Source organism: Accipiter gentilis, chromosome 3, assembly GCF_929443795.1.
Source record: "Accipiter gentilis chromosome 3, bAccGen1.1, whole genome shotgun sequence".
Lineage (NCBI taxonomy): Eukaryota > Metazoa > Chordata > Aves > Accipitriformes > Accipitridae > Astur > Astur gentilis.
In genome coordinates, this window is record NC_064882.1 from 6,820,822 (window position 1) to 6,838,837 (window position 18,016).

At 38.8% G+C, this 18,016-nt stretch overlaps 1 protein-coding gene across 4 annotated transcripts in view; it reads right to left on the reverse strand.

The window, feature by feature from the left end:
- FNIP2 (folliculin interacting protein 2) overlaps positions 1-18,016 on the reverse strand; it is a 52,652-nt gene that overhangs the window by 32,238 nt on the left and 2,398 nt on the right. For 2 of the 4 annotated variants that reach the window (XM_049833503.1, XM_049833493.1), the window contains exon 1: positions 3,991-4,511. The exons of the other annotated variants lie outside the window; for them this stretch is intronic. In XM_049833503.1, coding sequence (XP_049689460.1) covers positions 3,991-4,175 — 185 coding nt within the window. In that variant the 5' untranslated portion in view covers positions 4,176-4,511. Of the gene's footprint in view, positions 1-3,990; positions 4,512-18,016 lie in introns of those variants that run through there. 4 annotated transcript variants of the gene reach the window in all.

Sequence of the window (18,016 nt, forward strand, 5' to 3'; positions counted from 1 at the left end):
TTCTAATGAAGTCTTTGCTTTCAGGATTTGAATTACCCAAAACACAGATGCAGTTCCTGCAGCAGTCCTACCTGTTACAGAGGAGATCCATCCTACTAAAATCTCATTTGATAAGATCAAGTATATCTATAGGCAGGTTATACAGGCATATAAACCCATAGTCTCATTACTTCCACGTGGAATCTAGCACCAGGCCCAAGACTAGTCAGATGACCAGGATGTTTTTCCCCATCACAAAAGCTGATGAGCAGACTGCTTACAGTACTTCCACCCTTTATTGTTCAAGCTAGCTTATATAACATACAGCCACCAAAACAGGGACAGTGGGAGTATTCAATCATCTCCTAAAAAGCAGTGTGTTGAAGAATACAGACAGTACAAAGGCTCATTGGTCAGCTCCAGTTTCATATGCGTAAAAACCAAAACCCCAAACTGTTACTTCTCTCTGTATCAGCTTTTTACTTATTTAGCAATGCTGAAAGGCATGTGCTTCTTTTTTCTTCACATACAGTTTTTGAAAAAGAGTTAAGATTCTCTTGCATAAAATATCAGTTCATAAAAAAAAACCCACCACGTATCTGCACTGTATAGCTTAATGTTCCTTTAGATGTTAGAAAGTAATAGCTTAAGGATTTGAGTAAGAAGAAAAAACCTTTCACTTTTCAGTCAGTTGTTTCTAAAAAGTAACACCAAAATACCTGAAATAGGCAACAGAAATATTTTAACCTGTTTTTTTCCTAAGGAAAAAAGGCTCCTGTGCTCACAGGCAACCTATATGCATACAGGTTCACCTTGCCCAATTATTTGTTAATTCACTAATCAATTTCAACCACCAGGTTTGACGAAGGAATATGTATTTCTATCCTCCAAAAAAAAAACAACCTACCAAGTGAAGGAGATAACAGACCCTTTCCCCTCTCCCCCCCAAGGCCACAACATGAACTAATGTTAACTTTAAGGCAACAAAAAGATCCTCACGATGCATATGTGGGAGATAGAGGATCAGGAAAAAGAAGATTCAGAAATTGTTATGTGAAAAGCTTGCACCAGAATTTGCACATTATTAGGTTGAATTTTCTATTTTTCATTGACAATTCTGTAATGAAATTAATTCTTCCACTTTCAGACTGGAAAGCAAACCCTCAACATGCTTACAAAAAGCTCCTTACTTTCCAGCTGCACCACATTATGAGATTCTAACAGTCTACTCCATGTCCAATTATAACAAATATCAATGTTTATTCATATCAGAAGTGCCCTTTTAGCACTTCACCACCACCCCCAACACTCTCCTACTTCATGTCTCAAGACTCAGTTGTTTTCCTTATACTCATTTGGTAAAATCTAAACTCTAAACTGGCACACTGTTGATTGTTTCTTTTTCCTGTTTCTGCCTAAAACAGCTTACCCAACCATACGTAAGTACTGAAGGAAGCTATACGAGTTATATGAGTAGTTTTGCACATGTACCTACTGCTGAAAGTGTTACTTCTGATAACAAAACTACAGAGCCCCCAGAGTAAGCTTTGTATTTCTTATGAAAGTTTAGCAAGAATACATGTGCTACAATCACTGCTTTTGGACAACTGTTGCTTCTTTCAGCAAGCTTAAAAAAAGCCTTCAAAAAATAAATTTTGCTAAACACCAACTGAAACATCATTTGCCTTAGCCCTGTTTACATAAAAATTTTCTCATTCTGCTTATACAGTAAAGATCGTACATATTCAATTCCTTTTTAAGAACTACTTAATAAACAGAATGATAAAAGATCTGTGCTGAAGGAATACATATTGCTAAATGACTTATAAAACAAATGTTACAAATAAAATTAATAAAATTATAGTAGGGGCTTTTTCAGCCACCTGAGTGTCAATGTACTGCAAAATGACAAAACAGGCTTCTGAAGAGACTGACAGCTAACTGAAATGTTTCATTTTGGCTTAAAAACAATACATTATGCCAGGTCCTGCATATTCTTAAAAATTAGCTGAATTAAATTAATATGAGCTTGTGCGGGTGTTTGTATTTCAGGTTAAATGTGGTTATTTTGACCAAACGTAATATTTTCTCATTTATCAAAAAAAAAAATAAAAGCCCCACATATCCTTTCTCCCTTCTCTTTTTGAAACTACATGACCCTTCTTATTACTCAGGTCTGCTCTGGTAATTTCTGTACCTTTCCGTAAACTAAGTGAATTCTCTGCAGCTGCAGAAGTCTATCCCTGCACATGAAAGCAGATCAGAAACTTAGCTGGAAAAAGGAAGTAAGAACTGGAAGGCAATGGAATCTCCACCTCTTGGTGGCAGCATGAGTTATACTAATTCACTTCATCCATGGAGGTATATACCTTTAGGAAAGGGCACAAAGAAAACGTTCCCAATACATTCCAAACAAATATCAAGGCTAGTTAGAATGTTAATTGAGTTTTCTTGTTTCCAAGTCAGTTTTCTGCCTGCTTAGTGAGCTGAACTGACTCCCTAAGGGGAGCCAGTTCCCAAAGGATTTGGAAAGGCCAAGGCCAGCACAAGGGGGAAAAAGGACAAGAGCATGATGTCAGAAAGCAAAGGAAGAAGAGGCAATGCGATTACTCCCTTCAGCATCAGCAGTCTGTTTGAACAGCCTAGCTTATCTAGGCTCACTATCAGACTGGATCTTTCCTGCATGTGGAAGATGCTAGGACTAATAAACATCATCTTCAAGTCAAAATAAATAGATTTTAAAAAAAACCAAACCCAAGCTTTCTACTTTCATACAACAGGAAAACCAGGTCTACTAAAGATATTAAAACACATGGATTTTTTTTTTTTTTTTTTTGAAAGGAAGCCACAGGTTTGGAACAGGTTACAGATATCCCGGGAAGTTTTCTGCCCAGATTCCCTGTTAAGCTTGAGTTTGCTTTATTTTCTCTTAAATTGGCATATAAGCTACTTTTCTTTGGCTTGTTCAACATTTCTCCCATTACAGATATGAGACATGGATGCAAGAAGACATCTTTTACTTAGGGGAAAGCAGGCTCATTTGTTTCTGGAAAAAAGTCACAAAAAGTTTCCTCATTCTACCCCAAATCAATATTTTCAGCTAATATAGATCTCCAAATCCTGATCTTTACAAAGAAAGCTTTTGGTTCACCTTTATAATAATCAGCACGCATGCATGCAATAACTGAAGAGTGACCTATTAACTTATATTCAAAAACTACTTCAGCTGACCTTAAAACATTTCTGAAAGTGACTAACCACTCACTACTTCAGTGCAATTTCTATAGGCTAGAGAAATAAAAAGGCTGAAACATATCTATATACCTATCTATCTATATTCTTCTGCTTCTTAGATCAGCAATCCTGAATGTAGAATATTAATTTGGAAGAAAGCTGCCCTGAACCATATTTTCAACACAGTTACACAGCAGTAGCGACTCAGACATTGGAGACATGCTGGCACACATCTGAAAAAGACACTACAAAAGTCAAAGAAAAACTCTTCATACTCCAGATTACTTCGATGTAATGCTTGACCTAAAGGTTATTTAGAAGTTAAAGCAGAGGGTTCCCCTCTCCATTCTTCCCCCACTTAATAGCTTTCTCTCCTGTCTGCTCTGCACACTGTTACTACTTGACCCACTAACACAGGAGGTGGCAAAAAAAAAACCAACAAACCAAAAACAAAAGAGGGGAAACTAATTAGAAAACTAGAAAGAGAAGGTAAGATTATTTAACCTTAACTGAAAAGAAAGGCAATTATCCTTCATGCCTCAGTTTGCATATACATAAATCTTACACATCAGAGTCAAGAATGTAGATTCAGTTTCAAACAACAGGGAAGACTTTCTGGAGTACCAGTCACCATCATCAGCAAGAATAAGCTTCTAATAGAACTTCTGCAATTATTTATAAAATAGCCTTTAAGGCACATCATTATAAATCTAGTATCAACTAAAAATGTCCATTCTCTGTCAAAAATCATATATACCAAAAAAGTTACATGCATACCTGTTTTGCAGCAGTCTAGTCACTTTGTTCACACAGCTGACACTTTGGTCTCTCAAAGATTTTCTAATCCTTTCATCCAATTTGGTACAAGAGAGATTATTTCCAAGTGGTATATTGTTGTTGTTTCTTGCTCTTTCTATTTGTCCCCCTGTGCCACTTGTAGCTTTTGGTGTACCCCCACACATTTTCTTTTGCTACAAATCCTCTTGTAAAGCTCCCTCAAAGAAACTAGCCACTGAAGAGATAGAGCCTCAAGCGGATTTCTTTACTATAGATCAACCATTAACGATGGTAATTTACCATCAGCTTTCTTCCCTATACAGGAACACTCTCCACTGAATTTCCTGTTAGGAAAAACAAAGGCAAAGAGATCTTCATATATTCTATAAGCCATTAATGCAAAAAGACTGCTGTAGCTAACATACTGCTGCAATTATTCCAGACAGAGGAGTAGACATGACTTTCAAGTTTCAGAAGCCATCGTAGACTTGCTCTTGCTGCTGTTAAAGAGCCTGGCACAAAGCTGTAGCAGATACAACAGCTAATATTGACTTTAGCTATGTTTGTTTCCTGGTATGTGATTAGGTAGCCGGCAATTATGTAGTCACAAGACTGAACCATATGGCCTCTTAAAAAAAAAAAAAAGCATAGTTGCTTTTGCAGTGACTCGCCCTTAGTTGCAAGGTTGTTCTAACACTGGCTACAACACCCTGTTAATGGCTCTCATGTGAGCAAGTGTCATCTGACAACCCCTAGCAACCTCATATAGCTTAGGAGCAAATACGAATCTGTCATCATTGCCATATGGTTATCAGTTTAAAATAATGACCAACACCAAGAAACACACTAAATACTCTGCACTGTAATGCTTTTACTTTTAAGGACAAACAGTATTTACACTTGGCCAAGAATCTCAAACTACTATTTTGAAAAGCTTTCTTAAAAAAGTAGAACGGAAAACAGCAACCAAAAAAGTTTGTTACAGACATCAAGTTGGTTGATGAGAATTCATAGTCATGTGCCTATGAAAACAATTTAATGGAAGTACTGATGACAAAAATATCTAATAAAATATTTCTGACCAAGAAAATTTAAGTTTTTAAACAGAACGAAAGAACCTGACATTTTGTTGAGGCTCAGGTAATTCTACTGCAGAACAAAGTCCTTTTCTCTACCTCTGCTTTAAAAAAAGTTAGCCGTACATGTCTGCTCATAATTCACACCTTACATAGGCCCCCCCCCCCAAACAGTAAAATTTTAGACTTTTTATAAGATGAGAGCCATAGTGCTAATTCTCTTCCAGATTAAAAAGGGAAAATAACTTTGCTAATGGTCACCCAGAAATACAGCAGTAGAGTTAGAAAACACAGTAAGATTTCAAAACCTAGGGCTACGTGCTACCTGCTAAATAGCACAGCACCCTTCTTAAAAGAATTATGTAATCTCAGTAAACCCCAACCTCTAAACACCGGACAAAAGTCAAGTAGAAAACTAGAGCAAGGTTAGATTGAACAACTTGCTCAGTTGCAGAGGGAAGCCTATAGCAATAAAAAAAAAAAGAAAAAAGCTCAGTTTCAATTCCCATAGTGAGAAGTACTAAATCACAATAATTCCTCCTCCCGAGTGAGGGGAAACAAGTGAAAAGTTTTGGCCTGTTCTCAAGTTATTCAAACCATCTGCAAGAGTGACTCCTAGCCCTCACCTCATTGAGGAGGACTACTTTAAACATCAGTGTTCCTAGTAACCTTTGAGGTGTGAATGAAACAAACAACTGATGGCCAGGTTCCTACACTTAGACAAAGATCAGCAACTGACAGCCTTCACTTCTGTCCTATCTTTTCCCCAAACAAAATTCAGAAATATTCAGTTAGATGACTGCAATATTGGATTCACATCAGAGACTAGAACTAGGAATTTCTGTAAGCTCACTAAATAGATGTGCTTCACAACACTACCTCATCTGTAGATGAAGTCATCTGTAGAACACTATAAATCCCCAAATACCTGGGGAATTACCACCAAAAATCCACAGAATATTTCTGAACAAAAATAAAGTACTGCAAACCCACACATGGAAAACACCCTAAGTCCAAGGAGCAGATAATACAGAAAACAGAAGAAAGTGCCCTGCTTTCCAGATATAATCCTTTTGGAAGCACAGTTTAATCACTCTTTTTTCTAGGCTATGTGACAGCATGTCACCTGCTCTGTTTGTAGGTCATTTCCTGTCCTTCATCTCCACTGCAAGACAATTGCCTAAACAATTTCAACTCAAGGTAATACTTTAGCAAGAAAATTTGGGGTGGGGGAAAGAAGAAATATATATGATGGACTTATCTACTTAAGAATAATTTTCTGTGTAAGTTACAGCTATTCACTAAAACTTAAGCACTGTTTTCAAATCTAACAGAATATTTGCAGAGCCCCCTGTAAGATTTATTTTCCAAACAGCTTCCAGAAGCAAGCTAGAGGAGTGTAGGAAAACAGAAAGTTTGAATCAAATCATACCTGCTGTTTCAGTAAGCATTTGTTTTTGCAAAACATACACTTAGCAAAATTGATACACAAAAAATGCTTGTGAGCCAGACATTCAGAATGAGTGCCAAAACACACGTTTAAAGGTGAAGTGGAATCTATTTTGGATTGCTTAATGACGAATTTCCCTCTTTTAGTCAGTTGACTAGCTGATTTAGAAGATGTAGGTTCCCTTCTTCCCTCCCAATTTGAAGTATTTACCCTGCATTGCTCCTCCTCTTTTTAAAACCTTGGATATGGAAAAGTTGTGCTGATGCCACACATTCTTTTTCCACAATGATTTAAAGTAGTCCTAATATGGTGAAGCACTATTAACCTCAGATGAACCACCTTGTTCAAGCATGATACATAGTTACTAGTTTCACACGAGTTAGGCAGGATACATTGCAGGTTAGTCATGCAACAAGTAAAGGAACATGTTATTTGCAGCACTTCTCTCTCTAAGATTTTCCTGTAGAAAAAAAGTTCTGGTGGAGAAAAATAGAGTCCTTGATCTCGGATCACTGTACAGAAAGGTTACTTTTTTCTTTTTTTTTAAAGATCATTCTATATGCTACCTTATGAAAAGCAAAACAACATTGGATATATTTGTTCACTGAAAAGTTAGAATTCCATATTAGGGAAGGAGAATATACTGGGTTTTTGCAAGGTTGGAAGCATTTTTCAACATCTTTGTTGCTAGAAAGCAATACCATCACACATATGCACAAAAAAGTTAAAGTCACCATAAGTTGCACACATCAGCTGTCCACAAACATCAAGAACAGCTATTAAACCAGTGTTTCACAACTCAGCCAACTTTCATAAGTTTGGATTCACTGTTCATTGGCTTATCTAACAAGTCAGAAGTTTAGGAGCTAGGTTTCATACAGTGTCTCAGTGATAATGTAAAAAACCCAAAACAAACAAACAAAAAACCCAACACAAACCCAAAACCCTAACCAAGCAAAAAAAAAAACCAACAAGAACAACGTGTCTGAAGTAGTACCATAAGCAGCACAGAGACGATGCTCTCAGTTGCTAGCCCCAGAAAAGGAATTCCTCATTAGCAAAAAGAGCTGTAGACTTATAATTGCACAAAAATGTGCATTATTTAATTGTGTTCTACCGTTAAGAAAAGTGTATTTATTTTTGTTAAACCAGGACATTAAACAAAGAAAGGTAAAGTATGCAATACGGTTAGCACCCTAGAACCATCAGGTAGTCCTTTCCTCAGCACAGCCAGCCTTGTTTAGTCTTAATCAACTTTCCCCATTCCCTCCCACTCCCCTCCCCAACCTCCACAGCTTCTAACAGCTAGGAGAGGTCAGTTGATCTAAATTAATCAAATACTTTGCAGAAGTTGTTTCAAAGTAATAATCTTTATCATTGCAAAGAACTGAAGGTTTACTTGTTAATTTAACACTCTTTAGGGTTTGTTTGGGGTTTGGTTTGGGGTTTTTTTCCCTGTTTATCTTTTTCAAAGACACCCCCAGGAACCAACTTCCAGCTTTCACTGGAGCCAAACTGGTTTAGCCGAACGGCGGCAGCCAGCCGGGAGCAAGCGGAGCTCGGTCCAGCATCTCCGCTGAGCGCCGGGGCGCAGGCCACCCAGCCGGCAGGGCCACCCCACCTCCTCGGGCACGCAGTGCAGGGTCTCGGCTCATGCATCATTCCCGTGTCACTTGTTCCAGCGGCGCCATGTGACTGGGCCAGAGTCCAGGAACACAGCTACTAAATACAGACACTGCCAAGGCACGTCTGAGAACTGCCTCTGCCAGAAAACGGGATGAATAGAAATCTCTCATCCTACCAGCTTTCCTGCCTCTGCCTTTCCCCACCTTCTCTCAAACAGAAGGAAGAACTACACATTGCACATCTGAAGGAGAATTTTGAGCAATAGCACAAGGCAGAATCTGGTATTTATAACACTGTACCAGCTCTTGTTGCATTTCAACGCTGTATGAAAGTACTGACAGATCTCAGACCTTAATATCTCCTACATAAATGAGCAGGCCAGCACAGACATCACCACCACACCTTAGGGGCGGTATCCCGAGGCATGGGTTTGGTTGCCTGCTCTTTCCTGTTCCTTCTCCCTCTTCTATAAAACCCTACTTTTTTCAATTTTTTTTTATTTAATAACAAAAAGTCTGTATGCAGCTTTCAACCCTCTGTTCAAATAAGTAGTTTTAGAATATGAAAATAAAAAAATCTAAGAAACAATATTATTTATTAGATGTAGGTAAATACATATTAATGCCAACTGATACAGAGATATGAACATTTGATGTTCAACATCTCCCCCCCCCGATTTTTTTCTAGTTAGTTGACAAATACTCCTCTTGCTAAAACACACACAAACAGCTTCACTCAAAGTCACTAAAAACACCCACCTATTAACAAAAACAATTTCTGTACAAATTTCCTCCACTCCTGCTATGAAAAGGTTACATTCACAAGAGGGCTTTGTAAACTTCGGAGGACATGGCATTCTCTCTCAAACTTTAGAGCCAAATAAGTTTAGGGTACTCTCTCCAGGGGTGCGGAAAGCATTGCAAATCCCCTCCTCATCTTTGTTCTGTACACGCACTCTCCCACCACACCAGAGAACACTCTCAAGCAGGGCTAGAGGCAAGAGCTATCCAGGGACCCCATACCCTTCTTCCGAGGGAAATTGCTTCAGAAGGGGTCAGTTTCAACTAACCCAGAAGTGCATATTCAGCAGCATGATTTTACAAAAAAAAAAAAAAAAAAAAAAGAGAGAGAGAAGTTACTTAATTCTAGGTACATCCTCCCAAATTCATAATACATGAAATCAAAGATACTACATGTGGCTCTCTAGCACTGTCGAAAGCTGAAGCAGCCCAGGTTTTTTTGATCAGCTAACATAATATTGGTGAGCCCTCTGTAAATGTTTAATAAAAACTGTTGTAAGAGCTAGACAGGTTTTGATTCTTTTAAAAGAGAGATTGTAACTGAAAATTTAGTCTGCAATAATCAGGAAGGGAATGAAAAAAACTAATTATGTTAAATATTTATGAAAATTTACCGATTTACCCAACTGGCAAGGATATAAGAACAAACACATACATAAGCAGCCATGCTTGATCGCCCAAAAGTTGCTATAGCATGAACAGCAAAAGTCCATTGCCGCTGTCTAGATGAATGCCAGGAAATCCTGACTTAGATTGAATGAAGTGATAACATGGACGGATATAACGTCAGCCCTGGCATTTTTCACTAGTTATAGCCAAAAATATGTTTTCCTCCTCTTGTTGTTATGATAATTTGTCTATTCCATCCAAAACGCTTTCCTTAACCTTCTGTTGTAGACAGCATGGAAGGCAGCTTTCCAGTAACTAGCACTGAATCCAGAAGGCTTACATACATTTATTTTCAAGTTTCACTGGAAAGGGAAGGAGGAGCCACATCTTAGGACCCTGTACAGAAGATCAGGGTAATTAAATCACTCATACCATAATACCTTCTCAATGAAAAACACTACACACAAAACCAAACAAACCACACTCCTGTAGCTGACTGGCATGGGCAAACCTAACCTTGCTGCAAGACACTATGCAAGAGAGTTACGTTCTGTTTACCACCAGTTGCGTAGGACTTTGAATGTATAAATAGTCATTAAGTTATGAAATGGCCTCCTCCTTAAAGCAGGCCAACTGCTCTAACTACTTACAGAGGATCCTAAACATTTTCTCAAAAATACTGGTATTATATTAGACTTAAAAGTTTATACAGCCAGGTTTATACATAATTACAGTTGACCACACCCAGTTAACACGCTAAGATTTGGCTGCCAAGTAGCAGTCTGTCAGTCATATAGTATCTGGACAAAAAAATAATAATAATAAAAAAATCACAAAAAAAGAGCCAGTTGCAACTGTGTCATGCAATAGGAAAATGTTTCACATGTTGAAGATTCAGTGATAGAAACAAACTAAAATTTCAGTTAGCAAGCTTATGTAGCAATTATCTAAATAGACAAATTAGAAACCTTTCTCCTCATGAGAGGGTAAGAACTGGTCAAGCTCCTTCAGTGTTTCCCAGTAAAACACTGTATAAGAAAGCCTTTTTCAACACACCTGATTTTCTCCTGAGATGAAGTCTACCAGAGCAGACACACTAGGAGCCTTCTTAACAATTACAGATTCAGGACAACTTCATTAAAAAACAAACAAAACTCTCACTTTCTTTTTCTAGTCGAAACAGGGCCCAAGGATACAACTCTAATGAAGCCTATACTCTAGCCAACTTTTAGTACTTCAGTAATGCAAACAAAAAGCCACTGCTTCTATCAGATTTCCAGTTCACACGCCAACACCACATTTCAAAACAAATATACAATTATTGCTTTAAGCAGTAAACAAAGTTTAATTCAGAGGTTCGAGTCATCTTTGACATTCTACCCAGGTGCTTTTTGCTTAAAAACAAAGAAATCAGGCAGATGTAGTATCAGCGTGTACACAAGTTCATTGAGTTGACCGATTGTTGCGAAAAACCCATGCCCACTACAAAATACAATGTTCTATTCTCATTTTCCTCTCCACTGCATGCCTACCCCCAGACAGGCATTTTACAGTTACCAAGTGCCACCATAAGGTGACAAACAGAAAAAACTAGTTTTCAAATGATTTTTCTAGTTCCATTTAAAAGCATTCCCGAACATATTCCTGTCTGTAAGACTACATACAGGAACTTCTGAACACAAGAATTTTAGTACCTGAATTGTTTCTGAACTAAACTGTACTCTGATCTAGTCCACAGTGGATCACTGACTTACATCTTCAAGTCTCCCAAATACTTAAGTCATCAGGTGTTTCTCACCCACTCTTGAACTTGTAACCATGTATGAAATTGCTTTAGCACTTAGTTAGCTGTATATCTACAGCCAGATGTCAAATATCTTTATAATCAGAGAGGGTTAATTTTCCCAACTCTTTAACTTGATGTGATTTAGAAACTCTTAACAGTTGGTAAGGCAGAGGCTGGCACTCCTGCCTGAAGCTGTTTCAACTGGCTACCATGTGAGAGCAGCCTTCCTCCAGGCTAAAAGCCAAGATCAAGTAAGAGCTCAGATGCATGTCACTACAGTTGTCTGCCAAGTGAACTGAAGTGGTTACCAATTTCCAGCTCTTTATTCCAGCCTTTTCAACACAGCTGAGGACTAGAACATATGAGCCCTCCCTAACCATTTCTTCATGAAGTTTGACAGCTTAGCACAAACTACTGCAAGAGATGGTTATATCACTGACCTTTACACAGACATGACCGAGGAGAGCTCCAACACTCTCTATTCTGTCAACGCTACCGTGGAAGTGACAAATGTCCAGCCAATAATCAATTTCAGCACAGCATGGGAGAATGCAAAAGTATCTTGTACCACTGCAGCCATTTCAGTTGTTGGATAATATCCACATTCAGAGTTCAGTGCTAAGACTCTGTGTCGTGGTTTAACCCCAGCCAGCAACTAAGCACCACGCAGCCGCTCACTCGCTCCCCCCCATCCAGTGGGATGGGGGAGAAAATCGGGAAAAGAGGCAAACCCCATGGGTTGAGATAAGAACAGTTTAATAGAACAGAAAAGAAGAAACTAATAATGATAACACTAATAAAATGACAACAGTAGTAATAAAAGGATTGGAATGTACAAATGATGTGCAGGGCAATTGCTCACCACCCGCCGACCAACACCCAGCTGGTCCCCGAGCCGTGATTCCCCGCCCCCACTCCCAGTTCCTATACGAGATGGGACGTCCCATGGTATGGAATACACCATTGGCCAGTTTGGGTCAGGTGCCCTGGTTGTGTCCTGTGCCAACTTCTTGTGCCCTGGCTGGGCTTGAGAAGCTGAAAAATCCTTGACTATAGTCTAAACAATACTGAGCACCAACTGAAAACATCAGTGTTATCAACATTCTTCACATGCTGAACTCAAAACACAGCACTGTACCAGCTACTAGGAAGACAGTTAACTCTATCCCAGCTGAAACCAAGACACTCTGCATAGAAATCCACAATAACAAGTTCATTCAAGCCACTGTTTTCTTTCATAAAGTCAGTAAACTTAGTGGCAATAAAAGCTAAGAGTTATTATTTTAAGAAGCTTCCTGACTTCATTATAAAATATAAAGTACTAAAGTGTTCAGAGTTCTAATTTGAAAGCCCTGATACCAAATTCAGCATGTTAGCACCTCTATTAGAAAAGTAAATAAATATTGTCAGATTGTTTACTTAATACAGCTGATTTCATTAGCACTTGTGAAACTCCACTGAGCACCTTGCAGGAGAAAAGTTGAAGTGTATTGCATTGAGGTGAGAACATGCTGCAGAGAAAGCTCCATACTGATTCAGTAATTACATCACACGCAGCTCAGGTTTCACTTCAGCACAGTCTATGGAAGGAAAATCATGAGTCAGTTTTAACAGCAGCAAGGGTGATGTAAAGCCCTCATGCCCATTTATCAGTACAATTCTAACAATCTCATCAATATCCAGAAAGCATGCCGACTAACAAAACAGGTATTTTAGCTGTTGGTCATGTAAAAGCACCTGTACTTGCCCTAATTGTTGTGGGGAAGGCACAGGCACTATTATTGAAACTCCTAAACTCGTCCCCTCCGTGCCTCAGAAGAATGCTTTGCCTTGCGGTCTGTGCATGAGCTTGTCTTGTGACCTCAATCTTGCATATAAAAACATGACATTGATATGGTATTCAAGCGAAACACTCATACAAATAGGGCAAGTGGAGTGAGGCAAGAAAGGCAGCAAGCACTGCTAAGGTGAGGAGAAAGCAGAACAGAGAAGAACCTGAGACTGAAGATTAAAAAGCAGAGGCAGAGCATGCACAGAGGAGATGATTCATGACAGGCAAAGGTGAACAACCAGGTCCATGCCTGTCAGATCAGTAGTTACCTCGCACTATCGCAGGAAGTGCATGCAGAGGTGCAGACACATATATTTGCTGTCTTCACACAAGAAGTACCCAATTCAAAGTCCTGCTTTTCTCACTCATTCTCTCTAGCAAGCCTGTTAACTACCATCCTACCGAATTGCATTCCTCATTTTGCCTAACAAGTGTACCCATGGAAACCTTCATAAAACAAATACTGATAATTAGGATAGCATAATAACATTCTTCTTACAACACTTTGTCTAAGCAGCATGGAAGATGGAAGTGTGCTCTTAATCAAGGGTGTACTTAGTAGAAACAACTGTTGACAAATATAAAACACAACATACGGCTCTAAAACTGAGTTTCTCTTCAGAAGCCATCCTTGAACATCACTAAGGTGGAAAGTAGATTACAGATGAAAGCACATGATTGTTAGTGTCAGAAGCAATACCTAAAGGAACAGGTATGTCACCAAGGTTTATAGCGCACAGTCAGTATTAATCTGAAGAATTCTCTTTGCAAAAGAAGTCCTCAGCAGCTTCAATATTACTGAAATGCCAGAAGAAGAAATAAATTGCTTTTATGAAAACAACTACTCCATTTTCTGGACTCTCTGACCCCAGCTGTTTTGTCACATCTACTCTCTCTGGGCTTTCGGTTGGCTGTTACTCACTGTTCGGACCAGAGCTACAGCTAAAGGCCCATACTATGCACTGGAACACCTACATCCCACAATGTCAAAGTGGGATGGATGACACGATGACTAATGATTACAACATTTTTGTCAAAGCTCTTCCATCTTCCTTTCCTCTTAAGTTTTAATAAAGCTATTCTGCTACTTCAACTAAGTTTACATGAAGCCAGCCTGTACTAGCAATAAAGCTCTGCATCAGCTTTTAAGAAGTTTCTCTACAAATTCAGCTTTTATGAATGAACGTCCACATTTTTCAGCCCCAAGCAGCTCTATTTTCTCACTCACATCAATCCATTTACATCAACAGATAAGCATTCCCCTACAGCATTAGCATCACTGCTTTAGATTGTAGTGTATTCTGCTTTAAGTTGTGCTACTACAAGGGAAGGTAGCTCCAAGGCTTTCTGTTGCTACTATTCAGCAAATCAACTTTCTACTGAGCACAGTATGCGGCAGAGTACTCACCTACCCAGTTTTGGAGATGTAAACAGCAAAAGTACCCTAAGAATAAGCAATCAAGCACCTACTATTGAACTGCACATCAATTTAAAGAGTCCTGTGTGTAGGAAATACACTACTAGCTGGTGATGCCACATGGATAAGTTACTTCTAAATCAGAAATAAGATAACCCACTGGCAAAACCAATTTGATCAGTCAGGGAAGAATGCATCTTTTCATGCAATTAAATTAAATAACCAAGGTACATCATCCATCCCTCTCAGAACATCAGTAGCTCATGCATTTCCACAGATTTTTTTAGCCACCCATAGCAAAAAAGAAAAGAGAAATGTGTGTCTCCTTGAAACTTTAAGAGAGAATAAGAGTTAATCTCAGAGCAAAGCTAGAGGAAACCAAGCAGTTGTTCAGCAACAGAACTGTGTAGTGGAAGAGAAATCCAAACAACTTAAAAAGGAGAACAACGGCCCTGGTTCCTGCAAAGCTCAAAAGCCAGAGGACTAGGGGTTTGTTTGTTTTCCTTCAAAACAGCCCCAGGCTGGAAGTGTGGTTTCCACGTCAAAAGACCACATTTTCAATCACTTCCTCTCCAAGCTGTTTTCTTCAGTAAGACTGTAACAAATCTCTTTCTGTAGAACTTACTCTTTAGCTCTTAATACTGAGGAAAGGCTAATGCCAGAGCAGAGGCTCTGCACCTTAAGGCTCACCTTCAGCTGTCAGTGAGGAGGTATGTGGCTTAGACTTGCTGTTTAACCTTCCCTGCCCCCATGCTCAGACCTGGCCCTGGGCTGCATCGCCCTTCCTACAGCATATAAAATGGTGATTTTCTTTCAAATGCTTTTTGAAGGGTTTACAGCCAGATGTTTAACAATATTTCCATGTATGAAGATGCACCTGGGTGCTCAGTAGCATTATTGCTGTGTGGATGTCTACAGAGCTGCAAGAAGCTCAAGAGAAACCCAATTGGACTACAAGAATTTACTGCAGGAGTGTGTCATTTTAATACAGATATAACAAACTGACATGCAAGCAGACTCAAAGCTCACTACCGCTTTCTCTCCTTTTTTCAGAAGGTGGAACGTTGCCAGGCTGGTAATAAATGCTGTGAAATAATGCTTAGCAAGTAGGATCTCACCAAGCATTTCGGTGCTATGACCAAAGGAATTACTGGTATCAGCTGCCAAACAAATGATCTCATATACCAAAGCTAACAAACTGTTACCAGATAGATATCCTGCAGTTACATCATGACATCCGCTCCATTATAGACACCAGAAGGAGCAGCTGATACTTAAAGCTGAAGAAACAGCCCTTCTGCAAGTTTCAGGCACAGCTGAAATAACACAACCTTTTTTTTTATAGAATCCACATAAAGTGAAATTATTCCCTGTTTTAAAACATTCCTTCACTAAACATACCCATATCAAAGTAATTTCATCAGAGGTTGCAATGCAGAAATTACACATTCAGCAGTGAAAGCACAGTCTCGCAAAAACACCAAGGCATTTCTTTTCATTCTTACATCCCTGGATATAGGGACTTAATTAAAGAAAAAAAAGTTTAAAAAAATTGAAGACTGAAATTAGCATGAAACCTTAGCCCTCAGTTTAAGGATAATGTCAGTATTTCATGCTGAAAAGTACAGAAAAGCACTGATGTGAAATCTCATTCTAGAATCAGGTAAACACAATTACAGAGGAACTGCTATAAATTTAAGTACAAACAAACTATCTGCAACCCATATCTATTTCCTTAAAGCCATCACCCAATACCTTACTCAAATACACGCTTAGCACTTGAGACACTCTAGTCTTGAGATACTACATGCTTATAAAATACTCTACTCAATCCCTAAAATTTAAAATTCACACGGAGTAGGATGCTTTGTTTTTGCAGTAATAGCTACCACCCTGCTGAGCACATGACCCTGGTAGCACTCCAAAAAACTGTACAAACTACTCTAAATCAATCTTGTGAGGGAAATCACATTTGATAAGGAAATACAAAATAGTAGAGGAATTTAGCCACATAAATACACATTTCTCACACACAAAGTAATTAGGATTTCCCCAGCACATTAGAGGCTAAAAAGAAATATATTGAACTATAGTCACTTAAATGTCTCTGTTGAAAGGTATGTGTGTGTGTGTGGGAATATACACATATATTTTTATGTATGCGTTATACACATAAATACACAAACTTATATAGATATTTTTAGTTAAAGGAAGCAAAAAGCAGTAGTAACAGTAACCAGAAGCTGAGGATCTGTGTACAAAACTGCTTAGAACAAATACAGTATCATGTCACTAATACCCATCTGTTCTCCAGCTGGTTTATAATTTCTCTTTTTAAAAAAAGAATTAAGATATTCTACAATTCTAACTACTACCCTTCTACCACTTCATACTTCCAATATTTTGAAGGGAGGCACGGGCCAGTAGAAAGTCCTACTATCCTAATAGCTCTATATTAACATCTACACCTCATGTTTACTTTCTCCTTACCCAGCAAGCATAGTTGCGTTTACATGAACATGTAGTGCAGCCCAACATCACTAGATCCATAGAGTGAATTAATTGGTGCTAAGGACCTGACACCCACACCATACATGTTCTGGGGTTTTGCTTTTGACCAGCTGTAGTCTGGTCCCAGGGACTGAATGCCCATTAGTGGTTGGAGCACTTTCTAATTTCATTCATTCCAATAGGAATCCTGTTTATGCACTGTAGCCACTTGGCTATGTGAGCCAAAGTGCAGTAAGTGGAGACAATTGAGAGGTTTTCTTTAAAAGAGCGCTCCTGATCCAAATTAAGATGTTAATGCTCATGCACCCAAAAAAATAATTTCCTGTGGCTCCACATTTAGCTATAGGCACCATGTCTCTCTTTCTCTTTGAGGCTGTGCCAGCTTATCCTGGTAAGCAGCATGGACCTTGTAGCTTGCTGTCTTCTTCAGAGCCAAAGAGAGGAAGCAGCACTGACATTTGGTCAAGATTTAGCTCCCGTTAAAGGAGAGGGGGCAACAGAACAAGCACTCACAGTACTTGTAACAGGCAAACCTCAAGCCTGGTTGATGGCCCTCTGCGACAGAGCTTCTCCTGGTGTCCTGGGAAGACTAGAAAACACAAAGCTTCTTAACAAGGTACTTGAAAAAAGTTGTCAAATTAAGTTAAGTTGAGGAGGTATTATCTACTAAAGAGATTTTTGGTGATTCTGCTATTGTTCTGGGTAAGGAGGGTGCATGAATACACTTAGGCTTTCAAGACTTTCATAACAGTTCAAAGTCCAAGGATACAGATTGTTGTTGGTCTTACAGGGCCACTTAAAAGAGTGATACACAGCAAGACATACTGAATGTGGAGGGACCTCACTAACCAAAACATGAGCAGGCAATAAAACTAATTAAAAGCTTTAAAAATATAGGCTTGCCATTAGAACAGAAAGTG